Source organism: Carassius auratus, chromosome 9 (genome assembly GCF_003368295.1).
Source record: "Carassius auratus strain Wakin chromosome 9, ASM336829v1, whole genome shotgun sequence".
In the NCBI taxonomy this organism is placed as follows: Eukaryota; Metazoa; Chordata; class Actinopteri; order Cypriniformes; family Cyprinidae; genus Carassius; species Carassius auratus.
In genome coordinates this window covers 34837408-34856862 of record NC_039251.1, presented here as the reverse complement: position 1 = coordinate 34856862, position 19455 = coordinate 34837408, and the positions used below count along the sequence as shown (strand labels likewise).

Sequence of the window (19455 nt, the reverse complement as noted above, 5' to 3'; positions counted from 1 at the left end):
TCTCTACTCCACCCTGGTTCCCTGCTCTGCCCTGTTCTGTTCAGTTCGTGGCTTTCTGTCCAATTGCCATCGGAGGTCACTCTTCCATCATATTGTTGATCACACTTGCACAGATTGATATACTATAGACTGGACTACATTTCCCTAATGACACACAAAGCTGTAACCAATCTAATGAACTTTATAAGCCATGGTTATCCTTCATCAAATCGCAGAGTATGGTTTATCATTTTACAGTTATGTATGTTGCAGAAGCTTTTATCCAAAGTGACTTACAGTGCAATCAGGCTGCAATTGTTTTTTTGTTTTTGTTTTTTTTTATTATTAGTATGTGTGTTCCCTGGGAATTGAACCCACAACCTTTTGCACTGCTAACGCTAATTTACGAAGACATTTCGTGTCTTGCCTAGTCTTAGTTGTGTTCATAGTTTGTTTAATGTTACCTACGTCTTGATCCTTGCCTGTTATCTGGTTTTGTCTGATCTCTGTCTGCCCTGATTTACATTGCCTGTCTTGGATTACCCTTCTCGTCTCACCCCTTTCGAATACTGTTTACCCCTCACCTTGGCCATCGCCTGTGTTTTGTATTTAGTCTTCAGTCCTGTCCTCTATATTACTGTTTGCTGTGTATCAACCCATGCCTGTTTCATGATCAAGCCTTTGAATAAAGCATGCAAGTGGATCCGCAGGTCTCACATCTTGTTCGCCCCATTACAAATATATCCAATAAATAAAAATAAAGTTATAGCTTTTATGTAAAAACATGGATTAAGATTAGTTTATTCACTTTATATGTTAAGTAATTTTTTAATACTTTAATAATAGAATGTCATTGCATGTCTACGGTTATTGAACCATTTAATTGAATCAAACTGTCCGAAGGAACCAATTTGTGGAAAAGAATCGTATTTCTCCATCTGCTTAAGGCTCTGGATTACAGGTAAAAATTTTCAGCTTCATCTTCATTTTTTGTACAGACTGATAGTTTGCTTCATAAGACCTCAAGATATCATCAGGAACCACAGATATTAATTTTGTGTTAGCTGATATTATTTTATTTTTTCTAAAAAATGGGCAGCTGTTGCATTTTATAAATCACCAAGAAGCGAGGTCTCAGCCAAAAATATTCTTTACTGTTTTACTGAAGAAAAAGTCACCTGCATCTTGGATGGCCTGAGGATGAAAAAATTAACAGCAAATGCTCATTTTTGGCTGAACTATCCCTTTAAATTACTTTATTAATTACAATAAATTATTTCAGAAAGGCCCTGCCACCTACAGCAGCATCCTGCCACAATCATCAGACATGAATACACCTCTGTACAGAATGACATCAGCGAATCACCAAACCCTGTTCCTGTTTCGCACAGACCAACATCTTCCTCTGTGGAAGACACTAAAGCATGAACGCACCTCCAGGTCCAGCAGGCAGATGGATTCTGGTGCGTTGGTGTCCAGTTTTGAGGTCTCGAGCGTGAGGCGAGGGAAGAGCTGCTTGAGCCAGTCCTGCAGACTCACGCTTTGACCCATTAGCGCCCACTGCAGGCCGAGCCACACCAGCTGCTGCAGATCACCCGCATGCAGCATCACCGCTCCTGTGACACACACACACACACACCCATCAGAATCTGCTGCAGACCCAACACACTCACTCACGCTCCGGTCTGACACTCACCACTGTCCCACTTGGCCAGATCAGCGGCTTTGGGCGCGTGTACGCTGAGTACATGGATGTCATCGTTACAGATGAAGGAGTGCTGCTCCTGTGTCTGTGCACCGAACAGCTGATCAAACAGATGACCCGGGCCACTACGGTTCCCGAACGACTCCACCACATCCTTCAGCAGCTGCTCCACGTCCTGGCTCAGGTTCAGCAGCATGTGACCCGCCTGACTCTGACGATCACAGGCCAGCAGCTCCAGAGGCTCATGGGACACCTGCTCACTCTTCAGGCTCCTGGCTTTGGGTCTGGGAGCCTGAGGGAGAAGAGGATGAGAGCCTGTGAGGAGGACAATCACACAGCTCAAACGCATGAGGAAAAGGAAATTAGAGATGCACAAATTGACTGGCCAGGAACTGGAATTAGCAGATTTTCCACACGATCAGCTCAGATTTCAACATCACACTTACGGGGACTGATCCTGTCTTTATGTCGTGCCAGATGAGGCTTGCACAGCCAGAGTGAGTGTGTGACAGACTCATTCAGCTATCAAAACAAATGAGCGCAACAGGACACACAGAAAGTTATGCATACTGCTGAAGTAAAAAAAAAAAAAAAAAAAAAATCTGCAACAGATGTTTCAACGCAAAATGGGTGCCCTAAGCAGGATTGTATTGTTGTGCCCAACCTCCTCAAATATGATGATAAAAAAAAATACAATGGGGTAAAAATAGAACTTTGATAAAATAAAAAAGTCAATAAATAAATGAATAAATTGTAATATTTACAAATCACAATTGTAGCTCTCACGTTTATCCAAAATATACATTTATCATAACACTAATGTATTTTATAGTTTCAAGAATTCAGAAATCATGCAAAAGAAAATTAAGTAGTTTTACTATGATAAAACCTATTTTTTTATTTCATGGCGCCATTCAGGACACCCAAGGTCACCTTACCGGCAATATACAGGTCACTGCATAAGACAAAACATACATTAAACAAACAGCATATACATATAAAGTGCATTTAAGTCTTAATAAAACATGTTATAAAAAAGACTGTATAAAAATATGTCTTAAGACGTGTTTTAAAAGTCAACAAGCACTCGCTGTGGCAAACATTGAGGGGAAGAGAGTTCCATTGGTGGGGGGCAACATAACTAAAAGATCTGGCACCCATAGTAGTAAGTCGAATCCGAGGTACCACAAGAGAAATTGAAGATGAAGATCTAAGTGCAAGTGAAGGAGTGTAAACCTGGAGAAATTGAGTAAGGTATTGTGGTGCAAGATTATGAAGTGCCTTATAAGTGAGCAGCAAGATTTTGAATTCAACTCTATATTTTACTGGAAGCCAGTTCAGTTGTTGGAGAACCAGAGAAATGTGATCAGTATAAGGTGTTCTAGATAACACAAGCTGCAGAATTCTGAACCAATTGAAGATTATGCAGCAATTCGGAGGGAATACCTGTGAGAAGAGCATTGCAGTAGTCTATACGTGCGGTGACTAGTGCGTGAATGAGAACTGCAGTATTATTATTTGAAAGAAAGGGATGGAGACGATTTATATTGCACAAATGGAAGTATCCAATCCGTGTGATATTATTAATTTGAGCTTTAAATGATAGTGTGCTATCCATGATGACACCCAAACTTTTAATCTGAGAGGGAGGACAGATTGCAGTATTGTCGATGTGTAAAGAGAAAAAATTAGATTTAGACACAACAGATCTAGTGCCAACAAGCAGAGGCTCTGTTTTATTGCCATTTACCTTCAGTTTGCTGAAAGCCAGTCTTTAATTTCAGCTAAACAGCTTGACAAAGATGGCAGAGGAAAAGAGCCGGTGGGTTTGGCAGACAGGTAAAGTTGGGTGTCATCCACATAACAGTGAAAATTAATACCATATTTCCTTAAAATATCCCCTAAGAGGGAGCATATACATAATGAAAAGAAGCGGGACCAAAACAGAACCCTGGGGAACACCAGTGGTGACTGTAGATGTTCTTGAACTAAAACCTTTTAATTGAATATGCTGACTGTGTCCAGATAGATATGACCTAAACCAAGACAGAGCAGTGCCAGTAATACCAATGGAAACTAATCTGTCGATAAGTATGTTGTGTGAGACAGTATCAAAGGCAGCGCTTAAGTCAAGAAGGACAACTATAGTTAAAAACCCAGAGTCAACAGCCAACAGTAGATCATTGGTTATCCTGAAGAGTGGTCTCAGTGCTGTGGTGGGGGCGAAAACCAGATTTGAATGTTTCATACAAGTTATTATTGGACAGATGTTCATGAATTTGAATTGCAATAAACTTTTCAACTACTTTAGAGATAAATGGTATTTGAAAATTGTCCAAATTAAAAGGATCACCCCCTGGTTTCTTAAGTATGGGTGTAATAATAGCTGGAAATAAACAAACAAACAATAAACAAAACCAGAACCAAGTGAAACATGAACAATTTTAGTGATCAACGACAAAAGGGCTGGTAAACAAGCTTTTACTAAAGGAGTTGGTAGAGGGTCTAACTGACAAGTTGAAGATTTAGATTTACCTATCAGACCCACTATCTCTGAAGTAGTTGGTAGTGTAAAGTTATAGAAATCAGAGTGGGGCGGTGTGTGAGTGATAGACTGACAGGAGTCATTGTGAAGATTGCCAGTAAGTAATTGCTGATGTACATTTTCAACCTAAGATGCAAAAAAAGTAAAAAAATGGTCACATAGGTCATTGGAATACATATCAGATGGCAAAGAATCAGTTGGTTTCAGAATATTGTTTACCACCAAGAAAAGAGACCTAGAGTTCCCATTGCTAACTCCAATTACGTTTGAGTAGTAATCAGATTTAGCTTTAGTCAGTGTATTTTTATAATTTTGAATATGTTCAGCATACATTTCTTTATGAACAGTAAGGCAGACCTGACGTACAGCTGCTCTAATCTACGGCCTTTAGTTTTAAGTTCACGCAGTTCAAGTGTAAACCAAGGGGCCGAATTTACAAATGAAACAGTTCGTGTTTTCACAGGTGCAAATTCATCTAGAATCATGTTCAGTCCATCATCGCAATATTTTACCAGTTCATCAACAGTAGATATACTGATTTACTTGAGAAGATGGCAAATTCATCAGCAAAAGTAGACAAATCAATGTTCTTAATATTCCGAAATGTAATCGGGCAACACAGGTTTACCTTAAAAATAGCCAGTTTGGCACAAAATGATACCAGAAAGTGATCTGATATGGATAGATCAGAAACAGTACAATTAAAAGGTGTTTTACCATAGGAGCAAACAAGATAAAGAGTATGCCCTTTAGTATGAGTGGGCAGTGTGTTAAATTGTTGTATATCAAAGCAATCCAAACATGATAAAATGCATTACTGACATTATCTGTATGAATGTTAAAAACACCCAGAAGGATAACATTTGAAAATATGGAACATAGATAAGACAAGAGTTCAGATAGTTCAGTTAAAAAGCCATTATTGCTCTTGGGAGGGCGGTAGATAGTTAATGAGGATGGTAGTAATCGCACCATTGATTTTTATGGCAATTGACTCAAAAGAAGAATATGTAGACAAAGTCATCTGGGATACTTTAAATTTATTTTTATAAAAAGTATTGCTAGCCCCCTCCCCTTTCCCATATTTACAAACATAACTATATCCTGGGGGAACAGACTGGTTTAGATGGAAAAAATTATCTGGTTTCTGCCATGTCTCAGTTAGAGACATATTTTTTGCTGTAATAATGTTAACCTGTTAGCCAGCACACCACCCCTGCCCCATTATGGGACTCACAGCTGAAAGTGCATTACCTAACTTAAAATTGTAATGGATCCTTATTTCAGTGTGTTGCACACATAATTTTGGTGTCTTTTGAAAGAAGACTCTTTCAGGATGTACTTTTTATCAACCAGAGTTGATAATGCTAAACAAATGAAAATAAAAAAAAATATTATTTTTTTTTACATAAAAATACATGAATAATTCCTGGAGCATTCTAGAAAAGTAATGGGTTGAAAGTCAAATGTCTCATGAGTTTCTATTTTAAATCTGTAGAAGATACCAAGAAAAATGAGATTCCTGCAACCATTTTTCTAAGACTATGTCTAGTCAACCCCACCCCACCCCCCCCAAGTATAAAACATATTTACCAACTGTATTGAAGGGTTCTACAAACTATTTTAGTCATTAAACATACCACTGCATTTTTTTATTATAAAACAATAGACAGAAACTTAGACATCATATAAGTGATTTGAGCACTAGAAAAATACAATAAGAATAATTTGAGAAAGATAAATAAAAAAGATTTAACTTAGTATGCCAATTACAGAACATCCTGAGATTGCTAGAAAAGCAGCATTTACGATAAATTCTGGTCATATAGTCAATTATCACGTGCTGATGTGCTGATGGCCAGTTATAGAGATGGTAATCAAATAAATGCACCATAAAGTCAATAAATCTATTCATATAGACGGCTTTCACATTGATAGCCATGATTACACAGTAATAGTGAGCTGATTCACTCAGCAAAACAGATGGTAATCATTCATATAGTGACGTGACATTCACCCAAGTATGGTGACTAGGGCTGTAACGATACACCATACCCACAATTCGGTTAATATCACGACTTTTGACCCACGGTACGATACAAACCTCAATATGGGGGGGGGGGGCTTTGACAAAACAATTCAAAAGATATTTTGAGGAAAAAAAATATATATTTTTATTAACCCTCTGGAGTCTAAGGGTATTTTTGGGGCCTGGAGATTGTCATGCCCTGACATTTGTGCTTTTTTCAGTTTCTTATAAATATCTAAATGGGTAAAGTCTAATCTTACTGTAATCAGCATAAACTGGGCTATAATAATATGCCTTCACGCCTTGTGGGTCGATGATGTATCCCAGGAACTGGACTGAGGGCGTATGGAATTCACATTTTTCAGATTTGAGGTAGAGGTGGTGTTCCCGGAGTTTTCGGAGTACGAGTGTGACATGTTGAATGTGTTCCTCCCTGGAAGTGGAGTAGATGAGGATGTCGTCGATGTAGACAATTACGAACTGGTTAAGGTATTCTCTGAAGACTTCATTCATGTAATTTTGGAAGACGGATGGACTGTTGGATAACCCATATGGCATGACCCTGTATTCATAGTGCCCGGAAGGAGTAATGAAAGCCGTCTTCCACTCGTCCCCCTTCCGGATGCGGATTAAATTGTAGGCGCTCCTCAAGTCCAGTTTTGTGAAGATCTTGGCTCCGCGTAGTTGTTCTAATGCCGCTGGGACCAGGGGAAGAGGATAGCTGAATTTGATGGTTTGAGAGTTGAGGTGGCGATAGTCGATACACGGCCTCAAGCCTCCGTCCTTCTTGGCCACGAAGAAAAAGCTGGAAGCGGCAGGGGAAGTAGATGGTCGGATGAACTCCTGAGCGAGGGCTTCCTGTATGTACTCCTCCATGGCCTTCTGCTCTGGGATGGACAGTGGATAGACTCGTCCTTTAGGAAGGGTTGCTCCAGGCAGGAGGTCGATGGCGCAGTCCCATGGCCTATGAGGTGGAAATTTCGTTGCCAACCGCTTACTGAACACATCCTGGAACGCCCGATATTCAGGAGGGATGATATGATCAGCCTTGGTGTCGGGCTTTCCACTGATGTGGACTGGACCGGTAGGGATGACTTCTTAATGGGAGGAATGACCTTGGGAATTTTAGCTGGGGGAGTGATACACGTAAGATGACAGGATTGCCCCTATTTCAGGATCTCACCAGTGGGCCAATGGATGTGAGGTTGGTGTTGATTTAACCAGGGGCGTCCCAGGATGATGTCTGCGGTGGATTCCTCCAGCACCATAAATGTGATGTCTTCCTCGTGCAGGAGTCCCACGCGGAGGATGATTGTGGGGGAGAAATAGTGGACACGACCCTTGCCCAGCGGTTTTCCCTGTATTGTTGTTATCTTGAGTTCGACGGGGCTTCGATGATGTTTGGCATTTAGACGAGTTAATGTTTGCCGGTTGATGAAGTTCCCCGCCGAACCGGAGTCGATGAGGGCTTGTACTGAAACGGAAGAATGGAGATGCCTTAGAGTAACCCAGGTTTTAGTCAAAGGAGCAGTTAGAGGTGGAATATGGATGGTACTCACCGCAGGGCGTGGAGGTCGTACTGGACAGGATGGTAAGAGGTGTCCATCTCCCCCACAGTAGAGGCACAGCCCGGTGTTAATCCTCCGCTGACGTTCCGATGTGGATAGGTGGTTAGAATCCACTTGCATGGGCTCAGGTGCTGGAGGAGCGACAGATGGTATAGCGGGCGGAGGAAGTACAGCGGGAGTGAGCTGATGACAGGCAGTGAGTCTCTGGGCAACTCTAATGGATTTTTGGATTAGACACTCAAGTCCCAGTGAGTCTTCATATACCACAATCAACCCTTGTACTTTGTCACACAAACCTTGGCGATATGCTGTAATTAAGGCAGTCTCATTCCAGCCGCTTATGTAAGCGAGTGTACGGAAGCGTACGGCATAATCACTCACGGATTCATCTCTCTGTTGGCGAATAGTAAATAGTTGATCGTGGACAGATAATGCCGAAGTTTGTTGACCAAAGACGGATTTTAACTGAGAACAGAAATTTGTGACTGATCCGATGGCTGAGGAGTTAGAGTCCCAGAGAGATTGAGCCCATTGAAGAGCTTTACCTGAGAGCAGGTTGATGATGAATGCGACTCGACTGCGTTCAGTGGTGAATAGATGAGCGTTGGATTCCATGTAGAGGGGACACTGTAGTAGGAACCCGCTGCAATCCTCCGCCGTGCCGCTGTATGTCGCAGGTTCGGCCATGGGACTCGCAGGGGCAACTGAAGAAGTGACCGGCGGTGTCGAGGTGATAGAACTGTTGACAGTAGGTGCAGAAAGTTGAGTTTGTTGTATTAGTGAGGACCGTACAGCGTGAACCAGTTCCGTGAAGGGATCCGCGGTGCGGTCCTCGCCTGTATCTGGAGAGCTCTGCATTTGGTCTGGTCTTCTGTCAGACACAGACGAGGACACAGAGGATTCAGTGAAACAGTGTTTATTATAAATCAGAGGTTTCAGACACAGGTGAATCTTGACACGTGGAAGACACTGAGACAACACAACTTTCCTTAGGTGAACGGTGGTACAGATGGTGACTCAGACGAAGACGATGGTGGAGGGAATTCCGATGAGGATGAAGAGGGTAAGGCAGATCAGGAAGGTAGACGAATGTCGTTCAGGTTAGTGAGGAGATCGGTGCAACACCAGACACTGAGTGCTGGTGACTGGTGGCTTTATATGTGGTGCTGGTGATGATGCACAGGTGTTCAGAATTCTGGTGATTGGGGACGAGTGGGTGTGGCTAGAGTGTCTGATCCTGGGAGTGTAGCAGGTGTGGTTGTGACAGATATAGTATTGCATATTGTTATTGAAACTTCATAATATTTAACTTAATTATACATTTAGTCAGGAATTATAGGAAAGTCTAACTAGTAAAATGTTTACACGTTATGTGAAAACTAGTACAAGTATATGAATAAATATAAAGAGACTTAGAGGCTGAATAGAGGACTTCATTCTGTTTTTCTGAGGAAATCCATTTCTCAAATCCTCAACCACATCATATCCTTTTGGGGTGAATTATGTCTTATTCCTCTCATCGCAGCAAACAGTAAAATAAAAAGAACTTGAAGAACAGTCTAGCTGCTTTTGCTTCTGTGTGGGCGTATTCAAGCCGCGCGCTTCTGTCATGGGGGCGTCGGGGTCCCCCAACCAAACGTACCACCTCGAGGAGTTATTCCAGAGACACCACAGACGGACAGCCAGGTAGGTATAAAAGTACAAATTTTATTAAGTTAAAATCCTAAATACTAAAAACACAAGATGGAGGAGTTCCAGCTCCGTTTCCTCAGTCCAGCAGCAGTGGGGGCTTTTGGCATGATGGTCCCAACACAACAGATACTGTGACAGTCTATGAGAAGGAGCTCAACACAACGTCTTATATCCAGGGTATGACAGTAGAATATAGGACAGACAATGATAGAATACTTCACCCAGCAGTTCCTTTCCAGGTTGCCAGCAGGTAGTGGAACGTTCAGCAGCAAAAGAGCGGCACCCAATGGCCTTCCTTTCAACAGGGCTGCAGTGGACAAATGGCTTCTCCCCAGGGCGGACCACGACAGACAACAGCTTCTCCTCCATGACGGCAGCGGAAGATTATGGGACACTTGAAACAAGAGACCTTTCACAGCAGTTTAACTTCAGGACATCATAGCGGAACTTCAAACAGACAATGATCAAATCATCTCCCTCCACAGCCTCTCTTCAAAGTTTGACAACAGTTTATGGAACGGGCAGTAATACAAGATCTTCACACACAGCGACTTTCCTTCAGAGCAGACAGCAGAATATCCACCCACACTCATGTATACAATTAATCACCTCAGAGAATCACATGTGTTCACTTCACACTAAGCACTGCAGTACATACAAACTCACAGCAAATACAGCCCTCGCTCACAGTCGCCGCCGGCTACTTCTGCCATCTAAGGTTTGACTCTCCCACACTGCTGTATAGATGATAAGGGTGTTCAGCCACTTCCCAATCCTCATCCCGTACACGCTGTGAATTCGTTCGTCCAATTCCCCAAATGCTGTGACTAGAGTTCCATCTTCCCGCCGCGCTAATCCTTCCTTCTCTGTCTTTCCCGCTTTGTCCTTTCCGCTTGGTCCTGCCGCTTCCGCTTCGCCCCCACGGCATTAATCCGTCCGTTCCATCCTGTTCCTGTTCCTGTTCCTGTTCCTGTTCCCACTCTGTTCTTCCCCCGTTCCCCCTCTTCCCTCATTCCCCCTCTCTTCTCCTGCTTCCATCACAATGTCCCTTTTATATTCCCCTGATCAGTCTGCAACCCAATCGCTGCCAACTTCCCTCCCATTGCACAGCTGCAACTCATCTCTTCATTACATTACAGCGTCTGGATAAAATCCACGGGAGGAAACCCCGGAACCGGCCCGGTGTCCCGCCAAAACAACCCCCACCCAGAAACATTCCCCAGGACAATAGTTCCTCCTTGCCTGTCACCCCGTGACACTTCAGGTTGCCAGCAGGTAGTGGAACGTTCAGCAGCAAAAGAGCGGCACCCAATGGCCTTCCTTTCAACAGGGCTGCAGTGGACAAATGGCTTCTCCCCAGGGCGGACCACGACAGACAACAGCTTCTCCTCCATGACGGCAGCGGAAGATTATGGGACACTTGAAACAAGAGACCTTTCACAGCAGTTTAACTTCAGGACATCATAGCGGAACTTCAAACAGACAATGATCAAATCATCTCCCTCCACAGCCTCTCTTCAAAGTTTGACAACAGTTTATGGAACGGGCAGTAGTACAAGATCTTCACACACAGCGACTTTCCTTCAGAGCAGACAGCAGAATATCCACCCACACTCATGTATACAATTAATCACCTCAGAGAATCACATGTGTTCACTTCACACTAAGCACTGCAGTACATACAAACTCACAGCAAATACAGCCCTCGCTCACAGTCGCCGCCGGCTACTTCTGCCATCTAAGGTTTGACTCTCCCACACTGCTGTATAGATGATAAGGGTGTTCAGCCACTTCCCAATCCTCATCCCGTTCACGCTGTGAATTCGTTTGTCCAATTCCCCAAATGCTGTGACTAGAGTTCCATCTTCCCGCCGCGCTAATCCTTCCTTCTCTGTCTTTCCCGCTTTGTCCTTTCCGCTTGGTCCTGCCGCTTCCGCTTCGCCCCCACGGCATTAATCCGTCCGTTCCATCCTGTTCCTGTTCCTGTTCCCACTCTGTTCTTCCCCCGTTTCCCCTCTTCCCTCATTCCCCCTCTCTTCTCCTGCTTCCATCACAATGTCCCTTTTATATTCCCCTGATCAGTCTGCAACCCAATCGCTGCCAACTTCCCTCCCACTGCACAGCTGCAACTCATCTCTTCATTACATTACAGCGTCTGGATAAAATCCACGGGAGGAAACCCCGGAACCGGCCCGGTGTCCCGCCAAAACAACCCCCACCCAGAAACATTCCCCAGGACAATAGTTCCTCCTTGCCTGTCACCCCGTGACACTTCAGTTTGAATCTGAATATCGCGTTCAGTGCGGGGGCGTGGTCACATTAGATATAATGAAGGGAGACGTGAAAAACAGACATCGCCTTGTTTTCATATGGATTACTTTATCACAGAATATTTGTTTTCGGCAGCACTTGTTTAGTTTAAAAGTAGACATGTCAAGCTTTCTATAGATCTCTCTCTCATGTCTCTTCGTTGAGTATTGACGGTGTTACACTTCATTTTAATGACGTGTTTGTACATGACGATCAGCGTAGACAAATACTTATAGTAATTTAAAAATGTGGTAGCACTGGATCTGGACAGGAAGGATAACTCTAGGAGGGGTGTTGTGATCCTGCCTTCTCACAATACGATACAGGTTAGTGGACCTGCGTATGGCGATTTCGATTTCATATCGCATATCGTTACAGCCCTAATGGTGACCCATACTCAGAATTCATGCTCTGCATTTAACCCATCTGAAGTGCACACACACAGAGCAGTGAACACACACACACACACTGTGAACACACACCCGGAACAATGGGCAGCCATTTATGCTGCGGCGCCCGAGGAGCAGTTGGGGGTTCGATGCCTTGCTCAAGGGCACTTAAGTCATGGTATTGAGGGTGGAGAGAGCACTGTACATGTACTTCCCCCACACACAATTCCTGCCGGCCCGAGACTCAAACTCACAACCCTTCGATTGCGAGTCCGACTCTCTAACCATTAGGCCATGACTTGCCCCTAGCACGACTTCCCCCTTATATACAGGCACGTTCAACATAAAAAACACTCGCACATATATGAAAACTATTGAAAAATAAAACAAATAAAGGAAAAGGCAATCGCTAAGTTCCAACTCCCTCAGATGACAGGTGTAACATGAGCCATCACGAGAGATCGCCTGAATTCAAATAAACAATCTTCTGCCAATCTTTCACTTTTTTGTTGGATCATCTGTTTGTGACACTGTCCGCTACAAAACCATGTCATTTTTTTTACTATCAAGACACAGTTTCTGAGTTTGAGTTATTCCATAAAGGACACAAACAATTCTGCCGCTGAAGAACTGAAATGTAAACAAAGGGATTATCATCTATATTTCAACATTATTGCTTCGTTGGATTCAACGTGCTCCATGAGATTACATTCAGTCAACCCTTAACTTTCTAACTAAACCGTCATTTACAGCTGTGGATGTGTTTATGACTCGTTATTATGACAAATCTGGTATGTACCGTGTTTTTATTCTTAATGTTTTGATGTGTACTGCTTACACAAATTTAGCAAATAGATTCTTTATAAGCTTTCCATTGAAAAACAGTGATCTATTGTCATTGCTTGAGGCTTAGATCTTTATAATAATATATAGTTTTTCAAGATTACATTTGTCCCGTTTCATTTTAACCTATTTGTAAATATTGAAAAGTGCAAACAAGGGGAGTTCAGGATGCCTGAGTCGGGGTGCAGGTTACGAGGTTAAAAACACAACATTTACAATACATATAGTCTCAGTAGATTATGTCTAAAATGAAAGTGAACATCTGAGAAAAAAACGTGCTGAGAGAAAATACATTTATTAAATGTTTCGGTCAAAATTTATATTTTATGCACTTCAATTACATAACAAATTTCCATCCATTTAGATTACGTAGTTTTAACATAAAAGAAATCAATAAATGTAATGTGATTCACATGCCTCAACCAGCATAACATTACCACTAAAACATCAAGGGTCAAGAGCCCAACAAAAGGAAACACTAATCTCCTTTATGGTGATTTCAAATTAAACAATATATATAAGTTATATATATATATATATATATATATATATATATATATATATATCAATCAGAGTTTCTCTAGACGTCTGACATAAATAAAGTCAGTCTGGCTACTAACGAGAAGCTGTTTTAGGAGTTGTTTAATCAGATCTTGAGAGATTTAATGACTTTTATTTCAGTTGATTTCAACTTCGTCTGTGTCTGAAGTCAGTTGTAGTGCTTGTGTATCTTTTTTCTTCAGTGATTCTGCTTGTTAACAGCAGCTGTTCATCAATTATACTCAATCATAAGATAATTATCTCCTTAACTCCAGCACTGCTTCAGTTCTACTTTAACACTTTGTAGTGTGGAAACACATGAACAATGAGCAGCACCTGTTTCATTCAGGTATGACGGATGCATAAGAGTCATTGAGTTTAATGATTTATTTTATGTTAAAACTATGTAATCTAAATGCATGGAAATTTGTTATGTAATTGCATTACATAAAATTTAAATTTAGACCAAAAATTTTTTTGAGTGCAGCTCTTAAAGCTATCTTAAAGGGATAATTCACCCAAATATTTAATTTCTGTCACTATTTACTCACTCACATGTTGTCCCAAAAGTGTATTAATTTCTTTCTTGTGCTGAACACAAAAGAAAATATTTTGAAGAATGTGGGTAACCAAACAGTTGCTGGTCTACACTGAACTTGAATACTATGAAAGTCACAGTGGACAGGCAAGTGTTTGGTCTTCCACATTCTTCAAAATATCATTTATGTCTAGCAGAAGAAATATACTCATTAATGTTTAAAACGACTTTGGAGTGAGTAAATTGTGGTAGAAAAATTATTTTGGGGTGAATTATCCCTTTAAAGTTAATATAACAACAAATCACAAAGAGAAAAATCACTCACTACTCTTGACTGAAAATCAACCTATATAGTGTTTTATTCTTATATTTGTTCATTCAGTTGAATGCTCCTGCTAAATGCACCTATTGTACCTGACAATTAAACACAGTTTTTTAATTTGTATATTATGTGTATTTTTAATGTGTATTTTTGTTGTCAGTTCTTTATAACAAAGTTGCAAAATAGTAAAACAAAGAAACAAAAAATCTGAAATTTTAAATCAGTGCATCTACAGAGGAAGCAGCGTACCTGATAAGATATGAGATAACAGAGAGCAGCCAGATCCAGCACGGTCCTCCACTGCTGCGCCCCGTCCTGGGCTCTCTTCAGCAGCAGTGTCCCGGCGTACAGGTACAGGTGCGCCCTCATCTCCGTGAACACCTCCGCCAGCTCATCCGTCCTGTTTGTAGCTGTGTTCTTCAGATCCTGCATGGCACAGTCAAAACTGCACCGCAACAAAGACAACGACGGCCGTGAGTGACACCAACATTAACATGGCATCCAGTCAGTGCAGGACATTAAAAAAAATTATTTTGATTGTTTTACAGCCATCTGCATTTCAGAAATAGCATGAAAATAGACAATATCAATGGTTTTTTAACAGCATGGAGATATGAGTGCATGAGTTGCATATCTGTTGCATAATCTAATGTTTTTTCTCCGGCAAAATAATTACATTCTTGCCAAAAAACATCTGTACAATATATACGGCTATATGCAAACATGATGTTGACACATCAAACAAGTGAAATGCCTCTTCATGGAACCGCCGAGCATTATCCCTACATTAAAGAGAAAATTAATGGCTCATAATATGCAGCTTTTTGTGAGTTTGGAATCAGTGAAAATTGCAAGATAGTCTAACACGGATTCACATGGTCAAATCATGGACCTGCAGCGCTTCTGTGAACAGAGAAAACAGAATAAAATTTTATAGGCTACTATAAATTGAATATATTTCAATTAAATCATTAACAGATTAACAAAAAAAATGTGGAGAGTTTTGGATAATTGTAACACATTCTGAATTACAAGGAAAGGAAAGGAAATTGAGATGGCAGAAAGCCATTTTCTTTATGTTGCAAAAGCAGTTATAGAGTTTTTAATTATGTTTTGCTTCTAACTGTATGACCAACCAGTGTGGCCATAAATTAGTGTTGGGAAAACAATGCAGTGATCGTGTCTGTGTCTCACAAGCACATACTGTACCACATATCTCTGCTAACTTAAAGGGTACATAACATACACAGTTTCACCTAATCTCATGTTAATCTTGAGTACCTATAGCGAAGTACTGCATACTTCATATATCCAAAAAGTCTTTAGATTCCCTTCGAGGGAGCATCGAACTGCGTCGAACGTTGCCTCTGAAGTATGAATGAAACTATGCCAATCTTGATTGGTGTTGCGTCATGACTTAATGTGTGATGGCAATTGTAGAAGCTATAAAAAGTACGCCGGCACACAACGAGTTCTGTAAATTGTGGAACAAAGTACACTTATCTCGCGTGTCCAACCCCCCTGTGCTAACTATAATAACATCTTTGGGGGGCGAGAGAACGGTTATGGGATGCTGCCTCGGATGGAACAGCCGCTTACAAAGCACCTATTTAGCCCCCGAGTCTGCATCATCCCTAAGACCCCCAGTGCTGCCCACTGAGCCGTGCTGATACATCTACGTTAGTGGGCAGGTTTTATATGGCTGCGGGCCGGGCTGGTGCTAGTCTGCATATACTGGTAGTATTGCAAGCGTACCAGGCCAAACTTCTTAACAATATTGATTAGGGTGAGGGTACAACTCCGGGAGTTATGGCGGAGTTGAGGAAGGTTCGCCTTCTGGCCTGTTCGGCGACTAGGTAAGTATAATGTCATCGTCGACAGGTTTCAGGAGGCGCAGAATAATCTGCAGCCTTCAGTCAATACCTCCCTCGCCACTCAAAGCCTAAGAGGCCTGCCCCAAATGGGCAGCCGCAGCCATCCGCCAGCTCCTCCGCCTACAGACAGGCGCAAAAAGGGCGCGTTGCTTCTAGAGCCCCCCCTCAGGCCCTAAGCCTGGTGACCTGAGGTCTGTCCTGCAGGCAAAGAAAGGCTTCAACAAAGAAGTCCTAGCCAACGGCCCCACCCTTGGGGGAGCGATCGAGGTCACCTCCTCCGTGGAGCCCACAGCAAATCTATGTCGACTTCCCGCCTTCAAGTGCGCTTCAGGACGCATCGGTCTCCAGCGAACGTGCCCTGCACTGTCCGCCCCACAGGCTTGCGGCCAGGCAGCATTCACGTCCACACATCGAAAATCGTTTTCGGTCTAACCCTGCCGGAGAATCCGCTTCAGAGGGCCAAGAACGAATCCCGATTAATACCCGAGGCCAGCCTCGAGAGGCTGGTCCCCTTAGTAGAGTAATTAGATGCATGAAAAAATCTCATGAATATTTCTCCTTGGGCTCTGCGCACCACTCAAACCCAGAGCAGAGTCAGGTGTTGGAGCAAGAAGTAAACTCTCTGCTGGTAAAGGAGGTTATAGAATGTATTCCTCCTCCAGACAGGGAGTCCGGGCTCTACAGCCGCTACTTCTTAGTTCCCAAGAAGGATGGGGGGTTGCGTCCAATAATAGATCTCAGGCACTTGAATTGGTGTCTGAGGAGGTTCAGGTTCAAGATGCTCACTATTCCCATCATCGTGAACCAAATTCAATCCAAGGATTGGTTTGTCACGATAGATCTGAAGGACGCATACAGTACTTCCACATTTCTATCCTTCCATCTCACAGGAAGTTCCTGAGGTTCGCCTTCGGGGGCGAGGCGTACCAATATCGGGTTCTTCCGTTTGGCCTAGCTCTCTCCCCTCGCACATTTACAAAATGTATGGATGCAGCTCTAGCACCGCTGAGGCTTCAGGGTCTCATGGTTCTCAATTAAATCGACGACTAGTTGATTCTAGCCCAGTCACAAGAGCTGGCAGTTTGGCATTGAGATGTTGTCCTTGCCCACATCCAGAGCCTAGGGTTGAGACTCAACATGAAAAAGAGTGTGTTGGCATCAGCCCAGAGAACCACGTTCCTGGGAGTGGTGTGGGATTCGGTCACGGTGCGAGCAAAATTGTCTCCTGCATGGATCGAATCCATCCTGGCCACGGTGACCAGGATAAAGCTAAAATGCAGTGGTAGTTGAAAACCAAGGGGGTTCTCCACGAGGGGAAACCCATTTCGCATGATCAGGGTTACGCGCAGGTGCCTTCTTTCCCTATCTATGTGGAAGAGACCTTGGTTTCTGTCCCAAGGTCCCTTGCTGGGAGCGTCATGTCACTGGAAAGCCGTCTCGACAGACGCCTCCCTCACGGGCTGGGCCGCGGTCATGGACGGCCGCTTTACGAGAGGTCTATGGCAGGACCATCGTTCCTCCTGGCATTTAAACTGCCTGGAAATGTTGGTGGTGTTCCGAGCTCTGATGAGGTTTCTGCCGGATCTTAAGGGTCATCACATCCTTGTGAGGATGAACAATATGTCGGTGGTGGCCTATATAAACCATCAAGGGGGTCTGAGATCTAACCCTCTATGCAGACTGGTGCATCAGATCCTCTTGTGGTCCGAGGGGATATTGTTGTCTCTCAGAGCAACATACATCCCAGGGAATCAGAATCAGGGAGCAGACATCCTATTGAGGCAGGGGCTGAGGCCCGGGCAATGGAGACTCCATCCCAAGGTGGTGGAGTCAATATATCAGAGGTTCGGCCCAGTGGAAGTGGATCTATTTGGGTCTCAAGAGACGACTCACTGTCCATTGTGGTTCTCCCTCACACATCCAGCCCCACTGGGGTTGGATGCCATGGTACAGACATGGCCGAGGCTCAATACTTCACCCTCGGCCCGAACTATGAAAACAGTGGGTCTGGCCCCTGAGGGGGCACAGTACCGAGAGACTGGCCTGTCAGCAGGAGTAGTGGAGACCATACTCAGCTCTAGAGCTCCCTCCACGAGGAAATTGTACTGCCTTTAAATAGAATGTTTTCACGGTTTGGTGCAGAGAGCGTAAGATGGACCCAGTTAACTGCCCAATGGCTTCAGTGCTGGAGTTCCTCCAAGATCGCTTCTCAGCTGGTCTTAACCCATCCACTCTCAAGGTGTACGTGGCTGCCATTTTGGCTTTCCACGCTCCTCTGAGTGATGGGCCTCTGGGGAGACAGCAGTTGGTCGTACGTTTCTTCCGTGGGGCTTGAAGGATGAGACCTGTGGCTTGTACCAGGGTTCCCACTTGGGACTTGGCAGTGGTTCTCGGAGGGTTGGTTGAGGCCCCCTTTGAACCGCTGGAGTCGCCTGAGGCCAAGAACCTTTCTCTTAAGGTGGCTTTCTTGTTGGCCATTACTTCTCTGAGGAGGGTAGGAGATCTCAAGGCACTCTCTATATCTGACGGGTTCCTGGAGTTTGCTCCAGGTGACATCAAAGCCATCCTACTTCCTAGGCCAGGCTATTTGCCCAAGGTGCCGTCTAATGTGGCACGGCCTACGGTTCTGCAGGCTTTTCATCCTCCACCTCACATGACGGCGGATGAGGAGAGACTTCACCTGCTCTGCCCTGTCAGAGCTCTGAAAATATATATCCAGAGCTCCTCCTCATGGCGGAAGTCAGACCAGTTATTAGTTTGTTTCGGGTCGCCCAAGAAGGTGCTTCCTGCTTCCAAACAGACCATTAGCAACTGGATTGTCCAAGCTATATCTTTGGCCTGCTAGGTGCGCAATTTGCATTCACCTCTGGCCGTGAGGGCTCATTCTACCAGAGGCATGGCGTCCTCTAGAGCCCTCCTCTCAGGAGCCCCCATCCAGGAGGTCTGCGATGCAGCGGGACGGGCCACCCCTCACACTGTTATTAGATTTTACAGCCTGGACAGTCCATCGACACCTGGCACCCTTGTGCTCTCGTCCTAAGTGTGCCTGTGCACAGCTTCACACTAGGACAGGCAGGGATCGTTGTGGCATAGTGAGTACTCGTTCCTCCAAAGTGTCGTT

General features: G+C 43.6%; 1 protein-coding gene across 3 annotated transcripts in view; it reads right to left on the bottom strand.

Annotated features, from left to right (window-relative positions):
- LOC113109138 (E3 SUMO-protein ligase RanBP2-like) overlaps positions 1 to 19455 on the bottom strand; it is a 145084-nt gene that overhangs the window by 68710 nt on the left and 56919 nt on the right. For all 3 annotated transcript variants that reach the window (XM_026272712.1, XM_026272713.1, XM_026272714.1), the window contains exons 7-9: positions 14710 to 14905; positions 1676 to 1976; positions 1414 to 1595 (exon numbers count right to left, since the gene is read on the bottom strand). In XM_026272712.1, coding sequence (XP_026128497.1) covers positions 1414 to 1595; positions 1676 to 1976; positions 14710 to 14905 — 679 coding nt within the window. The remainder of the gene's footprint in view (positions 1 to 1413; positions 1596 to 1675; positions 1977 to 14709; positions 14906 to 19455) is intronic.